The sequence below is a fragment of the Trachypithecus francoisi genome, unplaced genomic scaffold (assembly GCF_009764315.1).
Source record: "Trachypithecus francoisi isolate TF-2019V2 unplaced genomic scaffold, Tfra_2.0 Lachesis_group3, whole genome shotgun sequence".
Taxonomy (NCBI): Eukaryota; Metazoa; Chordata; class Mammalia; order Primates; family Cercopithecidae; genus Trachypithecus; species Trachypithecus francoisi.
The window spans coordinates 73364015-73387657 of NW_022681468.1; the positions used below are offsets into that span (position 1 = coordinate 73364015).

Sequence of the window (23643 nt, forward strand, 5' to 3'; positions counted from 1 at the left end):
AATAATATTAAAAAACTGCGAAAGAAAAAAAAGCCCTGGGTCAAGTGGATTCACAGCCAAATTCTACCAGATATTCAAAGAAGAACTGGTCCCAAACCCATGAAACGATTCTAAAAGATCAAGAAAGAAGGAATCCTCTGTAACTCATTCTATGAAGCCAGTATTACCTTAATACCAAAGCCAGAAAAGGACTTAACAAAAAAAGAAAACTACAGACCAATATCTCTGATGAACATAAAATTCTAGCAGACTGAACCCAACAGCACATCAAAAAGATAATTCATCATGATCAAGTGGGTTTCATCCCAAAGACACAGGATGATTCAACATACACAAGCCGATAAATGTGATTCATCATATAACAGAATGAAAACCAAAAACCGTATGATCATCTCAGTAGATGCAGAAAAAACATTCAATAAAATCCAGCATCCCTTTATAATAAAAAACCCTCAACAAACTAGGCATAGAAGGAACATACTGCAGAGTAACAGAAGCTATATATGACAAACCCACAGCCAACGTCATACCGAATGAGGAAAAGTTGAAAGCATTTCCCCTGGGAACTGAAGCAAGACAAAGATGCCCACTTTTACCACTTCTATTCAACATAGTACTAGAAGTCCTACCCAGAGAAACAAGGTAAGAGAAAGAAAGAAAGGACATTCAAATTGGAAAATATGAAGTTAAACTATCTCAGTTTGCCAATGTTTTGATCATAAATAATCCTCCAAAAGACTCTTAGATTTGATAAATGAATTCAGTAAAGTCTCAGGTTACAAAATCAATGTATCCAAATGAGTAGCACTGCTATACACCAACAATGACCAAGCTGAGAATCAAATCAAGAACTCAATCCCTTTTATAATAGCTGCAAATGAAATAAAATAAAACAAAATATCCAGGAATATACTTAACCAAGGAGATGAAAAATCTCTACAAGGAGAACTACAAAACACTGCTGAAAGAAATTATAGATGACACAAATGAAAATACATTCCATGCTCATGCATTGGAATAATCAGTATTGTGAAAATGACCATATTGCTCAAAGCAATCTACAGATTCAATGCAATTCCTATCAAATATCAACATCATTTTTCACAGAATGAGAAAAAAAAAAATCCTAAAATTCATAGGGAACCAAAGAAGAGCCCAGATAGCCAAAAACAATCCTAAGCAAAAAGAACAAATCTGGAGGTATCACATTATGTGACTTCAAATTATACTCCAAGGCTATAGTAAACAAAATGGCATAGTACTAGTGTAAAAGTATATATAAAGACCAATGGAACAGAAAGGAGAATCCAGAAATAAAGGCAACTACTTACAACCAACTGATATTCAACAATGCATTCAAAAACATAAATTGGAGAAAGAACACACTATTGGTACTGGGAAAACTGGATAGCCAAAGTAGAAGAATGAAACTGGATTCTTATCTCTCGTTATCTACAAAACTCAACTGAAGATGGATTAAAGACTTAAATCTAATACCTGAAGCCATAAAAATTGTAGAAGAAAACCTAAGAAAAACTCTCCTGGATGTTGGCTTAGGCAAAGAATGTATGACTAAGACCCCAAAAGCAAATGCAACAAAAATAAAAGTAAATAAATGGAACCTAATTAAACTAAAATGCTCCTGCAGGGCAAAATAAATAATCATCACAGTAAACAGACAACCCACAGAATGGGAGAAAATGTTTGCAAACTATGGATCTGACAAAGGACTAATGTCAGGATCTACGAGAAACACAAATAAGCAAGAAAAAAAAAAATCCCATTAAAAAGTAGGCAAATGATATGAATAGGCATTTCTCAAAAGAAGGTGTAGAAATGACCAAGAAACATGAAAAAATGCTCAAAATCACTGATCATTAGGGAAATGCAAATTAAAATCACTTTACCCCAACCAGAATGGCCATTATTAAAAAGCAAAAAAACAATACGTGAAGACGTGGATGTGATGAAAAGGGAACACTTGTACACTGCTGGTGGGAATGTAATTTAGTACAATTCTTGTGGAAAACAGCATGGAGATTTCTCAAAGAACTAAAAGTAGATCTATCATTCGATCCAGCAATCCCACTACTAGGTATCTACTCAAACGAAATGAAGTCATTATATCAAAAAGACAGCTTCATGAATATGTTTATCATAGCATAATTCACAATTGCCAAGATATGGAATAACCTAAGTACCCATCAACCAATGAGTGGATAAATAAAATGTCACATATATATACCATGGAATACTACTCAGCCATAAAAAAGAACAAAACAATGTCTTTTGTACCAACCTGGGTGGAACTGGGGGTTATTATTCCAAGTGAAGTAACTCAGGAATGGAAAACCAAATACCTCTGTCCTCACTTATAAGTGGGAGCTAAGCTATGGATATGCAAAGGCATACAGAGTAGCATAATGGACATTAGCAACTCAGAAGCAGGGAGGGTAGGAGGAAGAAGAGGGATAAAAGAACTACATAGTGGCTACAATGTATACTCCTCTGGTGAAAGGTACACTAAAATCTCAGGTTTCACCACTATACAATTCATCCATGTAAACAAAATCCACTGGTACCCCTAAAGCTATAGACATTTTTTTTAATGGTAGAAAAAAGTAAAAATAAAATGTCCAAGTACGGACATAGTAGACTGCTTTGTTTTTCTTTCTTTTTTAGGCTGTGAAATTCAAAGATATAAAATATTTTGTATTAAAAAGTAACCTTCCCTTTGTTTTATTTAATTGTTCTAGATCCCATTATATAATGAAATTTAATTAAATCAAATTAATCCTACATAATCTCAAAGAGTATGAATCAACTTACAAAAAAGGAACAAATGCTTGAAGAACTAAAAAAAAAAAAAAAAAAAAATGATGTGAAGGGCTGGGCGTGGTGGCTCTTGCCTGTAATCCCGGCATTTCAGGAGGCTGAGGCAGGCAGATCACTTGAGGCCGGGAGTTTGAGGCCAGCCTGGCCAACATGGCAAATCCCTGTTTTTTAGCCAATTAAATTCACAAAAATACACAAAAATTAGCTGGGCGTGGTGGCACACACCTGTAGTCCCAGCTACTTGGGAGGCTGAGGCACAAGAATCACTGGAATCTGAGAGGCAGAGGTTGCAGTGAGTTGAAATTGTGCCACTACACTACAGCCTGTGTGACAGAGCAAGACCCTGTCTCAAAACAAAACAAAACAACCTAAAGGACATACGTAATTTAAGGGTTTGGATTTGTGTTATAATTTTTTTGTTACTCAACAAGCATTTCGTTCAAGAATAGTCTTTGAGGGATATATTATGCTGAGCATTGCAGTGTGTAGAACAACGAACAGGAAATGGTTTCCCACCTTAAGAAGAATGCAGCTTGAGGAATATCTTTAATATGAAATTCAAAGACAGAATGTGATAAGTGTTATAAATGAGGTACAAATGCTATGGGAATTGATAAAATTTAGAATCATTTTGTTATAGATGGCTACTGGGTGGCAGACAGACCACTGAGATAAAACATGATAATGGGGAGGATTAAACAGGTAGAAATGAGCAAAGATAGGGAGCTGAACGAGAAGAGCATAGCAACAAAAGATAAACTGGGAAGTTTTGGAGACTAGAGGTACCCTCATGTGGCTCTAGCAAAGAAAGAAAAGGGAGCATCAAAGAAACAAGGCTAGAAAGGAACTTTATAGGTAGGCAATGGAAAGCCACTGAAGGATTCTGGGTAGGACAGGCACATATAGTGCAAACGGAGAAGAGGCAGGAGAGGCACCAGTAGTAAGGTCAAATTCAGAGGCTAGTTTTTTTTTTTTTTTTTTGAGACGGAGTCTCGCTCTGTCACCCGGACTGGAGTGCAGTGGCCAGATCTCAGCTCACTGCAAGCTCCGCCTCCCGGGCTTACGCCATTCTCCTGCCTCAGCCTCCCGAGTAGCTGGGACTACAGGCGCCAGCCACCTCGCCCGGCTAGCTTTTTGTATTTTTTAGTAGAGACGGGGTTTCACCGTGTTAGCCAGGATGGTCTCGAACTCCTGACCTCATGATCCGCCCGTCTCGGCCTCCCAAAGTGCTGGGATTACAGGCCGCCCGGCCTGGGGTTTGTTGTACATGCAGAGGTCAGGGACATGGAGGGCTAGAGAAGTCCCAGGGGACAGTGAGCAAAGGGCAAAGCCCCCAGGTTCTGAATCAACTGAAAAATCCTACTCTGTGTGTGTGTGTGTGTGTGTATATATATGTTGGGGTTATAAGTAAGATTTAGTTTGAAAAAAAAGACTTTTTTTTTTTAACTTTTATTTAAGTTCAGGGGTACATGTGCAGTTTTGTTATACTGGTAAAACTGTTATTGGGGTTTGTTGTACAGATTATTTTGTCACCCAGGTGTTAAACCTTGTACCTATTAGTTATTTTTCCTAATCCTTTCCCTCCTCCCACCCTCCACCCTCCAAAAGGCTCCAGTGTCTTTTGCTCCCCTCTGTGTGTCCATGTGTTCTCATAATTTTGCTCCCACTTATAAGTGAGAGCATGCAGTATTTAGTTTTCTATTCCTGTGTTAGTTTGCTAAGGATAATGGCCTCCAGATCCGTCTATGTTCCTGCAAACAACATGATCTCTTTCTTTTCTATGGCTGCATAGTATTTCATGGTATATATGTGCCACATTTTCTTCATCCAGTCTATCGCTGATGGGGGTTTAGGTTGATTCCATGTCTCTGCCATTGTGAATAGTGCTGCAGTGAACATTAACATGCATGTGTCTTTATGATAGAATGATTTATATTCCTTTGGATATATACTTAGTAATGGGATTGCTGGGTTGAATGGTGGTTCCATTTTTATCTCTTTGAGGAATCCCCACACTGCTTTCCACAATGATCAAGCTAATTTACACTCCCACCAAGAGTGTATAAGTATTCCTTTTTATCTGCAATCTTGCTAGCAACTGTTATTTTTTGATTTTTTAATAATTGGCTAATACTTCTTAATTAAAAGTCACCAATCAATGATTTATAGAAAGGAATTTGAGGCTAACGGGCTGATTTGGTAACCAAGAAGTCATGAGGGAACACTGATGAGAATAATTTTAATAGTGTTAGTGTGAACAAAGTCACCATGTAGCAATAAGTTGAGAAGAGGTTAAAAAGTAATGGTTTAGGCCGGGCGCAGTGGCTCACGCCTGTAATCCCAGCACTTTGGGAGGCCGAGGTGGGTGGATCAGGAGGTCAGGAGATCAAGACCATCCTGGTGAAACCCCAGCTCTACTAAAAATACAAAAAATTAGCGGGGCGTGGTGGCAGGCGCCTGTAGTCCCAGCTACTTGGGAGGCTGAGGCAGGAGAATGGTGTGAACCTGGGAGGCAGAGCTTGCAGTGAGCAGAGATCACGCCACCGCACTCCAGCCTGGGTGATAGAGCAAGACTCTGTCTCAAAAAAAAAAAAAAAGTAATGGTTTAGCATTCAGGGAAACGTGAAAGGAAGTATTGTGAGATTCAAAAGGTAGAGAAATATTCAAATTATATAATACTCAACAGACTACAATATTTCATTAAGGCAGAATGTTTTTGTCCCTAATAACAGAAAATTTCAGCTCCAACTAGAGGAAGGTTAAAAAAAAAAAAAAAGAAGGAACTTATAAAAAGTGCTGAAGGTCAAACATCTCAAGAGTTGGTTCATTCAGCTGTTCAATGATATAAAGAACCCATCTTTCTCCTCTGCCATCCTTGGCATATTAAGCATTATCCTTGACCTAGCTCCATTTATAGTGACAAAATGGCGATAGTACCTCAGCTTCTTGCCCTTGTGAAAGCATCCAGAGCTTGAAAGGGAACATTTTCTTCTTTTCTTTTTTTTGAGACGGAGTCTTGCTCTGTCACCAGGCTGGAGTGCAGTGGCGTGATCTCGGCTCACTGCAACCTCCACTGCCTGGATTCAAGTGATTCTCCTGCCTCAGCCTCCCCAGTAGCTAGGACTGCAGGCGTGCACCACCACGCCCAGCTATTTTTGTATTTTTAGTGGAGACGGAGTTTCACCATGTTGGCCAGGATGGTCTTGATCTCTTGACCTCGTGATCCGCCCACCTTGGCCTCCCAAAGTGCTGGGATTACAGGCGTGAGCCACCGCGCCCAGCCTTGTTTATCTCTTTTTCAAAAGAAAGAAAACCTTTCCCAAGGCCCCATAGACTCTTCATATCTCACTGGCCAGAAGTACATCAAGTAGTTATGCAAAGGGAGCCGGTTGCCTCATAGACTAACTGTGATTCGCTGGCTGGGCTAGGAATAGGGTCCACTTCACCTGAACCACACACCATAAAAGAAAGTAGTATGTGGACAAAACAAGTGGTGTTGTTAGGACAAAGGAGGAAAATGGCTATTGGCTAGGTAGTCCACAATGCCTGCCAAATTAAGCTTAATAAACATTATCTGATACTGCTGTTGCAGATTGTATCATTAGTGCAACATCCCCAACACACTCCCTTTTATGAGAAGTATATCTATACTTCCTAATATCAAATTTTGCCACTTATGAGAAGAAAGAACTATTGATTGCCTTGGAAAATTACACAAAACAAGAGCTTCTATTTCAAGGCATTCATTGACACAAGACTGTTATGAGAGAAAGTCTGCTTAAAATGCAGGCTTTCCAGAGATTTCATCTTCAAACTCTTTTACCTGATTTCCCTTTTGTGTATTAGCCAATGGAGCATAGTCATTAAGCTTTTTGTGTATAAGTGAGACAAAAAGTATCTGTAGATAATGATAAAAGATGCTATTTGCCAAAGGTCTGAAGCAGGACTTCAACTGAAAACCACCACACAATTGGAAAAAATACAAAAATAATAGCAAGGAAGAAAAACACTTGGAATATCAAATTTATTTTCATTCAGCGATATCTTTGTTCATATTACTGTCCTTGTCCTGTATTATACAGTTAATAATTCTTAGCCTTCAACCAAAAATGAGGGGAAATTTTCAATTACTGATTAATAGTAATAGTTAAAAAGTTCTCACTAGGAAATGAGATGATTTCACTCTAAAATGCAACAAAAAATAGTAGCAGCACTACTTGATGATAATTTTGAAATATACATTTTGTTTTCTGTTCAGTCATATTTAGTCTAATTCACTTGAGAGGAAAAAACATTGTGTCCCAAGAACTTCATTAACAAAGATGGGTAGTGGGGTCCAGAAAGCTGCCATTTTAAACATGTGTATACAGCTCTCAGAAGAGTTCGTTAAGAAGAGAAACAACGTGTGATCAAAAAAGGTGGTCAGTGTGAAGGTGCCTGCTAGGTGTACAACAGGCCAGGTAAGAGAACCTCCAAAGTCTCAGTGAGGAAAATTTCAACACAGTAAGCAGGTTGGCATTACCCTACAACAGTCATTATCACTGATGCTATTGAGTCTGCTTAGCAGCAGAATCACAAGTTTATATCATACTATTATTAGCTTACTTTCAGCTAGAAAAGAAATGAAGGCTTTGGGATGAGCAGCAGAAAAGAAGAAAAGAACCAAGACAGAGGAGTTTTCTGAAATTCCTCATAATTCACAATGCATAGCCCCTCAAGTTATGAATAAACTTCAGAAGGTTCAAACACTAGAAGTTCAAATATGTTGATGAAGCTTAACTAATCATTTTCTAGTCTCAAAACTGGCCCAAAAATTCCCATTAGAAATGGTCTAATTCCCTTAAAAATGAATGGTTTTAGCCAGATGACACTATCCAGTGAAATTCCGTATTTGCTCCCCATCTATCTAATGATAGCTTGAGTATACACAAGAGGTATCAAGTGAAAGACAGCAGAGAAATAAATTCAACCAAGCTGGTTTGGAAAAAATGCCTGAGTGTCTGTGTTTGTGTCTAGCATAAAACAGAGAGACTGTGTTCCAGAAAAGCGATTCAGGTCATTTTACAGAGAAAAGAGCTCCCCAATCATATATTTCCAACAAATGTCTAGAAGTGTATAAACTACATTATGTTAGCTAAACCTCATTCATCATTTACTAGAAGGATGTGTATGTACACAAATTGCAATGGACCAAATATAATATGTCAGAAATTAGACTTTGATAGCGATTCAAATAGTAGTATGATCTAGTTCTGCCCTTTGAATTTATGTCAATTTAGAGACCTTTACCTTCTGAAGTTCAATCTCACCTAATCTTGTTAGAGAGCTTTGGAGCAAGGACTACAAATTTCATCAACCAGTGTGCTGGTCAGCTACCAAGTCATATTAGATGGTTTTAGTGTTTTTCAAAGAAGCAACTCAGAGTATATCCTTTCAGCAAGGCTGTTTAAATGAAGGTTTTAAAAAATCTAACAATCTATTAACATAATTAACCAACTAGACCTGCCTAAAGGAAGTATGAATATAATAATAAATTCACACTACAATAAAATCACATTTTTAAGGAATAAATGCCTAGTTATTTGGGAAAAAATAGGTGAAATGGCTCCTCTAAAAGTTGATTTAAAGATTGTTTTATTTACAAAAAAAAAAAGCAGCAAAGAAAATGGGAGAGAAGTGTAGAAAGAAAGAACAGATATTAAAATGGGATTGTGCCATGATTTACACAGCTAAGATAAAGAAAGTATTATGAAAGATGAGACGATAAAGTAGGGTTCTGTCTTTGGCTTTAAAAAGGATATTATAACTAAACATGATATTAGCATAATCAAATTAACTAAAACACATTTTAAAGCTTAAATAATGTGTAAAGTGAGTAAAACAAAGCTTAGGATATAGTTGCTGCCCCAAGGAGTTTGCGATCATGATGGGTGGTAATCACCTGAAAAGTTAATTATGAAAGATACAAATGGAAGTTAAAAACCACAATGAAAATGGTGTTTTACAAGGCTGTGTGAGATTAATCACCAAATGTATGGTACAAACAGTAAGTGAGAAGTTTAGAGGGCACAGTGGTCAAACAGGACTAGAAAATTTTAGGAAATCTCTTTTGAGAGGATAGGATTTGACTCCTACTCTGTTCTCTAGTCCCTCCTCAGCTTCTACCCTCCCTCTATTCAAATAATTGCTCCACTGATGAATCTCATTGAGTTTGTCTTCATTCTAAATTCTTTGGCTTCCTTCCCTCTTTCTGTCCTAACTCAGAAGATGTATCCTCCTTTCCTGAAAATCACAGCTCCACTGATTCACTTCCTCTCCTCATCTGAATCACTGTACCAACAACTATTCATCTTTCTTGCCCTTGAAACCATCTCCTTCAAGTTTCCCTTTTTCATTAGTCCTATTCTTCAGTCTATAAACATGCTAAGTTCACTCTTGCTCCATGACGAGTTCCTTTGACCTGCTATACTACTACTCCCCGGCTGCCAGTATTCTGGGCAGTAGGGCCTGAAAGTTTCACTCGTGAGGATGTAGATTCTCACTTAACCCCTAGTTTTTTTTTTTTATTATTATACTTTAAGTTCTAGGGTACGTGTGCATAACGTGCAGGTTTGTTACATATGTATACTTGTGCCATGTTGGTGTGCTGCACCCATCAACTTGTCAGCACCCATCAATTCATCATTTATATCAGGTATAACTCCCAATGCAATCCCTCCCCCCACCCCCTCCCCATGATAGGCCCCGATGTGTGATGTTCCCCTTCCCGAGTCCAAGTGATCTCATTGTTCAGTTCCCACCTATGAGTGAGAACATGCGCTGTTTGGTTTGCTCTTCTTGTGATAGTTTGCTAAGAATGATGGTTTCCAGCTGCATCCATGTCCCTACAAAGGACACAAACTCATCCTTTTTTACGGCTGCATAATATTCCATGGTGTATATGTGCCACATTTTCTTAATCCAGTCTGTCACAGATGGACATTTGGGTTGATTCCAAGTCTTTGCTATTGTGAATAGTGCCGCAATAAACATACGTGTGCATGTGTCTTTATAGCAGCATGATTTATAATCCTTTGGGTATATACCCAGTAGTGGGATGGCTGGGTCATATGGTACATCTAGCTCTAGACACTTGAGGAATCGCCATACTGTTTTCCATAATGGTTGAACTAGTTTACAATCCCACCAACAGTGTAAAAGTGTTCCTATTTCTCCACATCCTCTCCAACACCTGTTGTTTCCTGACTTTTTAATGATTGCCATTCTAACTGGTGTGAGATGGTATCTCATTGTGGTTTTGATTTGCATTTCTCTGATGGCGAGTGATGATGAGCATTTTTTCATGTGTCTGTTGGCTGTATGAATGTCTTCTTTTGAGAAATGTCTGTTCATATCCTTTGCCCACTTTTTGATGGGGTTGTTTTTTTCTTGTAAATTTGAGTTCTTTGTAGATTCTGGATATTAGCCCTTTGTCAGATGAGTAGATTGCAAAAATTTTCTCCCACTCTGTAGGTTGCCTGTTCACTCTGATGGTAGTTTCTTTTGCTGTGCAGAAGCTCTTTAGTTTAATTAGATCCCATTTGTCAATGTTGGCTTTTGCTGCCGTTGCTTTTGGTGTTTTAGACATGAAGTCCTTGCCCATGCCTATGTCCTGAATGGTACTACCTAGGTTTTCTTCTAGGGTTTTTATGGTATTAGGTCTAACATTTAAGTCTCTAATCCATCTTGAATTAATTTTCATATAAGGAGTAAGGAAAGGATCCAGTTTCAGCTTTCTACTTATGACTAGCCAATTTTCCCAGCACCATTTATTAAATAGGGAATCCTTTCCCCATTTCTTGTTTCTCTCAGGTTTGTCAAAGATCAGATGGCTGTAGATGTGTGGTATTATTTCTGAGGACTCTGTTCTGTTCCATTGGTCTATATCTCTGTTTTGGTACCAGTACCATGCTGTTTTGGTTAGTGTAGCCTTGTAGTATAGTTTGAAGTCAGGTAGCATGATGCCTCCAGCTTTGTTCTTTTGACTTGGGATTGTCTTGGCAATGCGGGCTCTTTTTTGGTTCCATATGAACTTTAAAGCAGTTTTTTCCAATTCTGTGAAGAAACTCATTGGTAGCTTGATGGGGATGGCATTGAATCCATAAATAACCTTGGGCAGTATGGCCATTTTCACGATATTGATTCTTCCTATCCATGAGCATGGTATGTTCTTCCATTTGTTTGTGTCCTCTTTGATTTCACTGAGCAGTGGTTTGTAGTTCTCCTTGAAGAGGTCCTTGACATCCCTTGTAAGTTGGATTCCTAGGTATTTTATTCTCTTTGAAGCAATTGTGAATGGAAGTTCATTCATGATTTGGCTCTCTGTTTGTCTGTTACTGGTGTATAAGAATGCTTGTGATTTTTGCACATTAATTTTGTATCCTGAGACTTTGCTGAAGTTTCTTATCAGCTTAAGGAGATTTTGGGCTGAGACAATGGGGTTTTCTAAATATACAATCATGTCATCTGCAAACAGGGACAATTCGCAAATCAATAAACGTAATCCAGCATATAAACAGAACCAACGACAAGAACCACATGATTATCTCAATAGATGCAGAAAAGGCTTTTGACAAAATTCAACAGCCCTTCATGCTAAAAACGCTCAAGAAATTCGGTATTGATGGAACGTACCTCAAAATAATAAGAGCTATTTATGACAAACCTATAGCCAATATCATACTGAATGGGCAAAAACTGGAAAAATTCCCTTTGAAAACTGGCACAAGACAGGGATGCCCTCTCTCACCACTCCTATTCAACATAGTGTTGGAAGTTCTGGCTAGGGCAATCAGGCAAGAGAAAGAAATAAAGGGTATCCAGTTAGGAACCCCCAGTTTTAGTGTGGTATCCTGGCTCTCAGTTACCCTAGGCTTTCCTTAAAGTTCTATTGCACATGTACTTTATTCTCACAGAATAGTCTCTTGTTAAAATCAGCTTCCAAGGTTACAGCTATTATTTCTATTTGGACTACCAAACCTACATCCTTAACACTGACCTCTACTCCGAGCTTCAGGCTTGCCTTTTCAACTGTTACACAAGAACATAGCATTGATTTTCAGGTTTCTCCTCCTTACTAAATCTTTGTTCGCAAACTTTCCTGTACTTTAGAATCACCTGGGGAGGTTACAAAAATATCTATGCTCAGGTTACACACCTAGATATTCTTATTAATTGTGCATCAAGGTCACTGTTCTAAACAGAGTTAATTATCTTCCCTTTCAAAGCTGTTCATTATCGAAATGTGTCCAACTTCAGTTAATGGTAATACCATTCTCCTAACTGCTCATGCTCAATTCCTTTAAGTCATTGTTAACTCTTCCCTGAGGCTCCATCCCCTAGATACCAAATCCTATTATTTCTTCTTCCAGACTATCACTCTTACTTTTTTCCTTATATTATCACAGCCACTGCTTTGCCTTGGCCTGCCTTTAGTTATTGTAGTAGTTTCCTAATTCATTGTCTTGACTTTCAGTCCTTCCTCTTTCATCCTACCTTTGCCATCTGTTTTCTATGACCAAATTCAGTCATCAAAAACACACAGGGCACACCAGTAAAACACAACTCTTCAGCCTGATATCCAAAGCTGTCCAGTATATAGGTCAAACTTTTTCAGGATCTATCTTTCACTAAGTCCTCATCTCTTGCTCATAAACACATGGATGCTGTATGCTCAAAAAGCCAAACTATTCACTGTTCACTTTCGATGTCCCTCATATTTTCCCTTTTCCATACTTTTGACCATGCTATTTCCTATGTCAGGAATGCTGTCCCTCCAACATCTTTCTATTACCAATTTAGCTGAATATTACAGAACTCCACAAAATCCATCTTCTCTTAGGCCTTCCCAGAGCCCATCAGGTTGAAATAATGTTCCCTCCCCCAGTTTCTGTATCTCTTGTATTTATTGCACAGTCTGCTTTAATTTAGAACTACATTTGTGCACATCTTTCTCCACTGCTAGGCAGTGAGCAAGGAGAGGTACAGTATCCTGTCCAGAGCTACATCATCATGTTGTAGTTACATTTTAAATATTAATCTATTCTAAGGATGAATAAAAGCAGTATAGATGGAGAGAATGAGAAAAGCCATAAGCAAGAGCAAAGAACAAAGAAAAGGAAAAATATATTTGGAAAAGGGTGGGTAAACTAGAAGAATTAAGAAATAAAACATTGACATAAATCTTAACTAAGCAGCTAGAATCAAATGATGGGCTAAGAAGTTTGTCCTTTCCCTTGTTATGGAAGGTGTCTAAGAAGACTGTCTCAATGATTATCTAATGCATTTGGAACCTAAGTTTTTGTTGTTGTTGTTGTTGTTGTTGTTGTCAGTAAAGGGAAAATAATAATAGGAGTTAGGACTCCTGGCATTGTTGGGAAGAATGAAGAAGCAAACCCAGGTAAAAGGCTTTACATGAACCTAAACTATAGCAAGGCCGTTGTGAGCGCTAACCCTATCAATAGAATATGTTGTATAAACACACTCACACACACAATGGTTACACAATAATATCTAAGATGTCAAAATTAAACAAAGTTTTTCTGCTTTTGATTTCCAGAGACTGAGAAAGGAATGAACATGTGTGTGCATGTGTGTGTGTGTGTGTCAGAGAGAGAGACCTCATGAATACACTAAGGTCCATGAAACGGACTTGGGCAGCCTGTGGAACAAATGCCTCTAAAGACAGCTGAGGCAATGTTTTTTAGCTTCTACCACATTTCACTAGACACATGCTTCCTTCTTTAATCTTTCTCCTCTGTTCCTTCTCTCTTCTTTCTAGTCTCTCTTTTCTTTTGTCTTAGTCTCTTGATTTAGGCTTCCTTTTTTCCTTCTCCCTATTCTCACTCAGGGATGTCCACGACCTTGCTGAGCTCTGCAGGAGGTAATGCTAAACAAGTATTGGCCTCTGCAGGCCAAATGAGTATAAAAATGAGAAGCCGCTGCCTCAATCCAATGCAAAATGGCCTGGAACCTGCAGAAAGATGGTCCCTGAGTTCTGCCTGGCAGGACCTCCAATCTAGTTAATGTTTCCTGAGAAACATAAACCTTCATTTAGGCACAGTGGGAGCTAAGACTGGGAATGTTCTCTGAGTACTGGTGGCAAAGAGCAGTACAGTACCTTAAAAAACACTCTGTCTCTGGTAGCATTACAACCGCATAAATGGCTACATTCCAAAGAGAAAGAACAAGCAAAACGTGGACAACTCAATGCCATTTGACTACACCAAATGGGAGAGATACTCTGGGTGTGAGAAAAGTTAAACAAGCATTTGGAGTATTTAGGGTGCTGAGTGCAGGTGTGTGTACATTTGAAAACTGCCATTTAATAAGAAGGCCTAGGCGACTCAATAAACACAAAAGCCAGAGCGGAGTAATCCCTTTAGCAGGCAGGGCTCTCCCAGGCTCAGCCTGCTCCCCTGCCAGAAACAACACATTTCAGGAAAAAGTGTAAGTCACACACTGAGGTAATTGTTTCACACTTTCAAAGAATTTACTTATTAGTTTTAAAGTGTTTTTTAGAAGCAACTCTGTATCTTGCCTTCTTTTTTTGTGCTTAAATACTTATATTAATAGATTTTTTAAATGTTTGACCTCCACTATGTAGCACAAAGTGCTTCTAATGTGTTTACTCTATATCATATCTAAAATTGATCAGACTGAGTTACAAAATGTGAGATCTGCCAATAAAAATGGCTGCTTTCCACAGACTGTAAGTTTGTAAACAATACCAAGCATCTTTGCAACTTTAGGTATTGCAGATTCAGAGATCAGGTATTCTTGGACTAAATAGGAAAAAAGTAAGCTACCTATTCCTGCCAATGACTTCTCCCTGTGTTGATTAGAGACATCAAAGAATTTTACTCTCAGATTCTTGCTGGGCCAAATGTTTCCATTCTCAAGGCCATCAGCAATGGAAGTATAGTGTGAAAAACAAAATAAGATAAGCTTTTTTTTTTTTTTTTTTTTTTGAGACAGTCTTACTCTGTCGCCCAGGCTGGAGTGCAGTGGCACAATCTCAGCTCACCGCAACCTCCGCCTCCCAGGCTCAAGCAATTCTCCTGCCTCAGCCTCCTGAGTAGCTGGGACTACAGGCACATGCCACCACGCCTGGCTAATTTTTTATATTTTTAGTAGAGAGGGGGTTTCACCATATTGGCCAGGCTTGTCTTGAACTCCTGACCTCATGATCCACCCGCCTCAGCCTCCCAAAGTGCTGGGATTACAGGCATGAGCCACCACGCTCAGCGTGCTATGCTCTTATACATTACACAGACCATGACCATTAGCTGTCCTTTGACCTAGTATATATTTTTATTTTCCCAACCATTTTTCTCAGTCATCTCAAGAGAGTGGCAGACCATTAAAAAATTCCTCATCTTAGATCCACCCATACGTCTTTTTTTTTTCCACCCATACGTCTTATAATATGCAAATTTAAGTGACTCAAGGAGATTAGAAAAACTATTTTTTATTGGATTCTATCACAAACTTAGTAACCACACTGATATTCAAAGAAGGACTCACTTTTGTTTCTGTCTTTCAAAAAATACTTTTGAAGAAAAGTTACCCTTCTGATAACGAAAAAAAAGGGGTTATTGAAAAATCCACAGTAGAAGAGTTCTCCCTAGATACTGCAAATCAGGACTATGTTTATATAATTCAGTAGGAAAGGAACCAGATCGGATACTGGCTTTTAGAAAGATTTCTGCACAGAAGAGGTGGAATTGGTAATGTATTTATGCTCATTTGCTTGCATCAAGAACCCCATTCCATTTCAATCTGCCAACATCCTAATTAAGATGATCTGAATCTTAGGTAATCTATCATTCTAGATCTAAGATAGCCCAAAGTACCTTAGACAAGATGTTACACTATGTGCTTACACTGAAATGATAAGACCACTAAGCAGTAAAGCATGTCTTCTCTCATGTCTGGCCTGGCACTGCGCAGAGTGCAGAGTTCTCTGTCGGCACTCAATAAATAATGGCCAGGCCTTTGCCTGTTGTTTTCCTTTCTATTACTTTAGGCACAATTTAATCTTACTAGATCATTTCTGGTTTCTTTCGATAACATATACCTGTGCTCTCGTTTGCATGAGGAAGACAGCAAAGTGTCTCAAGCAGTTCCTTATAAATGTGTGCATCAGTATATGTGGGACTGACAACACATAAATGCAATTCCCATTGATTGCATTAGTGCTGTTTCTGAAGATCTTATATTAAGGAACATGCTAACTCCATGAGCTTCTGAGCCAGAAAAGAAAAGAATGTAGAGCCAATACTTTGTCTCACCAATGCTGTGGAAAAATTAGGATCAAGTTCTATTCTAAGAAAATATTAGCCAGTTGCGCTATTACCCGAGAGATACCATAAAATACAGAGAAAACATCTTGCCAAGAAACTCCCCAGATGACTCCTTTATATCCCTTCAGTTAAAGAAAGTTACCCATAATTCATTAGCATAGATACTGGGTTAAGACTTGGGCATCTGGTAAACAAACAAACAAAAACACATGTTAACACTGGACTTGCCCTCTCTTGACATCTAAAGAAAGGTCAAATGGGTATATTGTAAGCAATATACCCAAGTCAAAGGCCACATAGATGTAAATTATCAGCCAATATCTAATACTTTCATTCACAGGGCTGAGCAAACATATATAAGGAATATCCTTAAGCTTACTCTTCTGTTATTGTTGAACAGATAACATTGATGACCTTCATAGTCTGATATCCATTTCCAAAGGAAGATGACTTCAATCTAAGTGCCTCAAAGAAGGCAGATAAAATGAGCACAATCCTAGAGTTCAAAGCAGCTAACTCTCTGTCTCCTTTCACTAAAGAAATGAAGATGTTGGTTGGGACTCAGGCTAGGTCACCCTTGTAGTAGCTGTAAGTTTTCTGAATTTACAATAAAATCTTCAAATATTCTTTGTTCTGGAAACTTATCTGTTTCCTTAAAAGGGGTGAAGGAACTGTTGTTGCATGCGTTCAGTATGCAAAGTTGGATAAGTCATATGGGGAAATCCTGGTCTCCATTCTAAGATACCTGTAATAATGCATGCTTTATAAGTGAAAAATAAAGAAAGAGAAGATAAGAATAGTTTAAAGGAGGCTATGTATAAAATTTAAGATGCTTTCTTGCTTTCAGAATTTTTGTTTTTTGCCTTGAAAGGTCAAAAAAATGTAGCTTTTGTTAGGTGTTATTCACTATGTTTTGAAATCCCTTCAGTTGTAGACCATTAAAAAATTGAACATACTAGGCCGGGCGCGGTGGCTCAAGCCTGTAATCCCAGCACTTTGGGAGGCCGAGACGGGCGGATCACGAGGTCAGGAGATCGAGACCATCCTGGCTAACACGGTGAAACCCCGTCTCTACTAAAAAATACAAAAAACTAGCCGGGCGAGGTGGCGGGCGCCTGTAGTCCCAGCCACTCGGGAGGCTGAGGCAGGAGAATGGCGTGAACCCGGGAGGCGGAGCTTGCAGTGAGCTGAGATCCGGCCACTGCACTCCAGCCTGGGAGACCGAGCGAGACTCTGTCTCAAAAAAAAAAAAAAAAAAAAAAAAAAAAATTGAACATACTGAAAGCCTAATCAAGGTGATAAACTTTCACCAATCTATCTTAAAGTAAAAATATATAATTATAAGCATATTTTCATTTCTTAGATGTGACTGCTGAAGCTCTATTTCTAGAACTGGTGAATTCTGTTCTCTATTTCCATGTATAAAAGATCTCACAGTCCTGAGAAAACACTTTTTTAAAAAATGAAATACAACAAATAAGGTATGCTGCCAAGTCCTAGGGGAGAAGTTTCCCAGAGTCTTTGAATTTCCTCCTATCCTCCCTCTTTACAAGATTTCTAAAACCAAGTCCTTTTCTGCAGTCTCTCAAACAAGGTAAAAAAAGAAAAATACCCCCTAGATATATTCCTTAGATTTTCTATTATGCTTCTCAAGCTCCCAGTAGCTTCTGAAGTAAACCTAAGATGAATTCTGGAGTTATTTTTTATCATGTTTTAATTTTAGTTCCTCTTTAGGTCTAAGATGAAATAGATGATCATAACTGCTGTGCTTGGAGATGTATTTCATGGCACAATCTGTACATGACCTGTGCAAGGTCACATCATGGAAAGAGGGCTGACATAATGGCTAAGAAGCCAAATCCAGCTTTTAGTCATGGAGAACTTCAGGGTAACCTATTTAAGTATGCTGTATTTATTGCAATATAACAATAAAAATTTCGGCTTAAACAGTATGTTTAGGTTTATTCTGTATAGAGACCTCACTCTGGCTTGGATTATATTAATAGAGACATAGGAGGAATTATTGTCAAATCACTGATCATTAAGGATCGTTTTTTGTCACATTGTTGTGTCTTGGTGCAGACTGTGGCAGGCTGGCCTACTCATCATCTGCAACAAGGGCCCAGGTTCCAGCCACACCACAGTTTTCACACCTCTCTATCTTGGTATGTGCTATTCTCGCTGCCCATTATTTTCACCTTGGCAAAAATCCTGTCTACCTTTCATTTAAAACATGAATGCCTCCCTGTAAATTGTTCTTTAATAGTCCAAGGTAGGTTTAGTTATTTCCTTCTCAGTGTATTTATAGCACTTTGTTCCTATCTGTATCAGAGTATTTATCAGATCCATTATAATATCTGTTTATTATTTATAACTTATTTATTATAATTATTTATTTGTCTCTAGAAAATGAAGGCTTGTCCACTATCCTCAGCAAGCTAACACAGGAACAGAAAACCAAACACCACATGTTCTTACTTATAAGTGGGAGCTGAACAATGTGAACACATAGATCCAGGGAGGGAAACAACACACACTGGGGCCTGTCAGTGAGGGGACAGGTGGAGGGAGAACATCAGGAAAAAAAGCTAATGCAAGCTGGACTTAATACCTAGGTGATGGGTTGATAGGTGCAGCAAATCACTATGGCACATGTTTACCTATGTAACAAACTTGCACATCCTGCACATGTACCCAAAACTCTAAATAAAATAAAATAAGAAAATGAAGTCTTGTGTATTTACTCCTACTTAGGATTTACTGCGTGCTGGGCACTGTTCTAAGCACTTCAGGTGCGTCAGCTCTTTTAAATCTGTATCACAGCCCTTTGAGGTGGATATTATCTTACCTCTATTTTAATAAATGAGAAAACGGAGGCACAGGGAAGTTAAATAATTTTCCCAGGAACACACAGCTGGTAAGTGCCAATCACTGAACTCAAGCAGTCTGGCTTCAGAATCTGAGCCTTTCTATTATTATTATACGTGTTTGCCCAAGGGAGTAAAAGAAGCAGTTCATAAATATTAAATAAATAGAAAGCATGAACATTCTGATTTTTTCATAGTTTCTTAAACTTAAATTAAGAAATATATTTTGTGTTAAATTGATTTCAAATTCATCCTTGAGTATGGATGAGTTCATTTTTCCAGAGAAAATTCAGCCAAGATTGTGGAGAGAGAACTAGTTGGGAGGTAGAGGCCTGGGGTTTTGCTGACTCAATCATGTCAAGATCTCAAAATCTCAGGGCCTCCCTCAACTTCTGCATCTGCACATACCTACAAAAGCCTCTCCTTGTAGCTGCTTTTAGATGCACTATGCTGTGCATATAATGTGACATGAAAATGCTCTGGAATAGAAATACTATTAAAAAGGAAAACATGAATGTTATTCTTGGTAAACTGATGTGATTCAAGGTATTTTTGCCTTTGGAATAATATAAGTGGAGGGTTTTTGCTTGGTTTTCTCTTAAGAAGTAAGGCACCTTAATCATTAAGAACCAGATGTATTTCTTTTTCTTCTTGATATTTAAATTCATGTCTCAAGTCCCTCAGCTCAATGTCACCTATTTTACCTCTTATCACTTTTTAATTCTTATATTTTTAAATGTATTCTTATTTTTTATTTATAATAATTCTTGTTCATTGAGAGGTTTGGAAAACTCAAAGATATTCAAAAATATATAATTGTATATCATAGGTATCCTCCAATATTTCCAATTCTCTTCTAAAACATGATTTTTATGGTTATATAACCATTACATTTCATTAGAATGAAATTTAGCATAATTTAATCAAACCATTCTTATTTTAAACATTTCAGTTGATGCCAATTGTTTGCTACTATAAGTAACAATGCAACAGACATTCTCTTATTCATTTTGGGTGAGGATCATGTAGTCCCTGCAGGAAAAGGGTCTTCCTAGTGCCTATTATAGAGGTTCTCCAACAGCTTATTGGAATGCAGATTCCAGGGCCCCACCCATGAGGTTCTGGTATGGTCTGAGGAAGAGCCTGGATAGGCAGGTCCTCTTTTTGAGAAACGCTGACAAGGCTTCTCTTTGATAACACTTTCTCTTTCTCACTGGGTTATCAACTTCATTCTATCTCAATGCCTCCTTAAACAATAAGCTGATTTCAAAGCGTCCATTTCAAACTGGCGCTGGTGAATGTACTCATTTCCAACATAGCTCTTTCATTAATTTAGGTCATTGTGCTATCTCTGTAGTCCACTTTGGCATGCTCCCACACTACCCCCACTCACCCCACCCCACCCACTCATATCCCATACCATAGCCAGTAAGAGGTTTTTATAGTGCAATGCAATGACGTCATTTCTCTTCTTACTCCAAAAGCCTCCCCTTGTACAACAGCTTCCCTTGCACATTTCTCTCTTTCTAACCACACTGGCCTGTTCACTCCCTGATGCCCTAATCTAAATCACTTCTGCTGGCCCAACCTCTTGTGACTCCCTTTTCTTTTCTTTCATAGCACATCACAATCTGTAAAGGCATGGGTTATTAAAGTCTGTTTCCCACACCTCACCACAAGCTTCATGAGACAGGCACTGAAGCCAATTGTTCATCTCTAATGCCTCGTCCCACACTTGGCCCTGAGCAGTGCCAGTGAAAGGCAGTACGCTGGGTGGTGATGAACATGGGCTCTGTGATCAAAGGGCTCCCAGCTCTGCTACTCAGCAGCTGTGTGACCTTAAGGAAGTTACCTAACCTCTCTTTGCACCCCCTTTTCTCCATCGGGGATTAAAATAGAGCCACTTTAAAAATTTGTCATGATAATTAAATGACATAATACAGAAATGCTATAGAATAGCATCTGGCATGTAAAATGTAGCCAATACAGGATAGCTTTTAAAAAGTAGGCACTCAGTGTATTCTTGTTAAATAAACAAAATACAATGAAGCTTTTTAAAAGTGATTTTCCCAACTCAGTCTCCTGAGTAGCTTAGATTATAGGCACGTGTCACCATACCCAGCTAAAATGAAGATTTTTGACTTGTTTTTTAGAGACAGGGTCTCTCTCTGTTGCCCAGGTTGGAGCGCAATGGTGTGATCCTAGTTCCCTGCAGCCTTGAACTCCTGGGCTTAAGCAATCCTCCTGGGTCAGCCTCCTGAGTAACTAGGACTGTAGGTGCATGCCACCACGCCTGGCTCATTTTTTTCTTTTTGCAGAGGTAAAGTCTTGCTATGTTACCCAGGCTGGTCTCAAACTCCTGACCTCATGTGATCCTCCTGCCTCAGCCTCCTACAATAAGTTTTTAACTGTGTCATTTCTCATCATCTTTCCTCTCCCCACTTCCACACACAGCCAAAGCATTAGCCCAGTGAACTTCTCCCTACAACCTACTCCTTAAAATAGCTCCAAGTCTGCCCTGAGAAATCTGCTAAATACACTCTCCATTCCATATTATTAGTTCCAGCTTTGATCCTTTCATCACATCACTTCCTAAAATACGTGCTCATGTGCCAAGCCACCTCTCCACCTTCCTTTAAATATTTCCTGAAATGCGACCTTCTTCATGGAGCCTTCTTTAAGTGAAACTGAGCTCATCATTCTATCCTCTGTTTCTAACAAATAAGTTAAAGGCGTTGTTTGAGATTTAAAAGCCGTGAATTGTCTAAGCTTTTCACTGACTGCATGGGTCTCAACATTGCAGGGCTGGATGGGTTTCTCCTCTGCCGACATTTAAAAATGTGAGTCTAAGAGGGCAAAGTGTTTGTTTAACTTGCTCTGTATACATTTAGTACAATGCCAATCTACATGGATGTTAAATAAATGTGATTTGATGATGATTTACTTACTTTGTCCAAGCCAGGAATAAAAACCATGAACTCTTAAATCTGTTTCCCCCATGTTACAATATGTTTTATTCTGGATTTATTATGAGGCTGGTTTTCACAGATGCAAAAGAAAGGAGTGATTACATGAAAATATCAAATTAATAACATTATTTTCCACATTATGAGTCCAAGGATACCTTTAGAACAGTGCCAGTCTGTATTAAAAGGTGCTTCATTTAAAGTTCAATTGCATATGTTTTATGGGTTATTTTGGACATCTAAAATGAATAACCAAAACACGTCAATACTCATTTTTAAAGTACTTGTTGTATTCGGTGCATGTACCATTACGGAGAACTTACACTCGGAGCAAAAAGATTTGTAGCAAAGCATATGACCTTCTTCCCACTACAATGACCATCCCCTAATTAGGCAATGCATCTGATAGTCATTAACAGGAATGAGATAATGAATCACTTTCTCTCTTCTTTGTTAATTTGCTGTAACCAAGCGGCTAATGGATGTCAGAGCTGAGTGATTGCACTGATTATAGTGATTTATAGTTGCAACAAAACAATTTAAAACCATTCTGATTATTCATGTTAAAGATGCTTTATGTTTTGTTTACTAAATGTTTTATGTCTCCCTTTCTCTCACCCCTAAAGTACTGTCCCCCCTTTCTCTGCCACTTTTCAAAAAAAGACCTCTTCCTGGAAAACTTGGAAGTTGAAGGCTTTATTGTTTTAAACTAAGCCATTTCATTTTGTTTATATATAGAGAGAGAGGTATAAAGTTTACCCAGTAGAAACAAAAAGCCTTAGGGTTGGAAAGAGAACTTCAGTGGTGCCTAGTTCAAAAGAAGACAGAAATAAGAGGAAATAAGGAAAACTTCAAGCCACTTACCTTGGGGCTTCCAGTCCCTTCCTCATCCTCCACAGACACATCAGTAGCCAGTATCTCGGCTTTGATGGTATCCAGAGCCCTGAGAATCCAGCTGTGCTGCCGTTTGATTTGCCTCTGCAGCTCCTTCCATTGACTTGCAATCATCCGCAGCATGTCCTTCAGTCCTTCTCCAAAAGGAAGGGAAAGCAGAAGTTGTGGGCCTGAATGAATCTTTACTCATTATTTTTATTTAGTAAATTAGATGGCTATTTTAAACAATATAAATATTTTTAAGTGACTATTACCATCACCTGCCATATCAGCATTTGTCACTCAGAATAGAAACAGGCAATTCTCGACAGGAGGTATAAGGGTACAAAAATGTGATAACCACATAGATCACTGGCTTGGAAACTGACTTAGACTCAGTATATTGACTTAAAAAAATACATGAGGAACAAAAATCACAATGTATAAAAATTAGCAACATTACAGTTTCACATTCCAAATAAAACGCTCTGTGTGTATCTGTGTAGAGACTTCATAATGATAAAAAAAATCTATGGAACTAGGTCAAGTCAATTCAATGAGAAATACAGTAAATAGGCCAGAATTAAGACAGCAGTCTTTAACATTAGCAAATCCAATTAATACTATCTTTTTCCTATTTAGTTTTGTTAAGCTCAAACCTAGAGCCAAACTGTAAGTCATCCTGTCTTATGGTCTTCTAGTATCAGGATAAGTATAACCAAACGACAAAACTATTTTTCATTTATTATCTGTTCCTTA

General features: G+C 38.3%; 1 protein-coding gene across 4 annotated transcripts in view; it reads right to left on the bottom strand.

Moving 5' to 3' along the window:
* AKAP6 (A-kinase anchoring protein 6) overlaps positions 1-23643 on the bottom strand; it is a 657824-nt gene that overhangs the window by 229787 nt on the left and 404394 nt on the right. For 3 of the 4 annotated variants that reach the window (XM_033188311.1, XM_033188312.1, XM_033188314.1), the window contains one exon: positions 22876-23042. In XM_033188311.1, the coding sequence (XP_033044202.1) occupies positions 22876-23042 (167 nt within the window). The remainder of the gene's footprint in view (positions 1-22875; positions 23043-23643) is intronic. The other variant, XM_033188313.1, reaches the window with a different exon arrangement.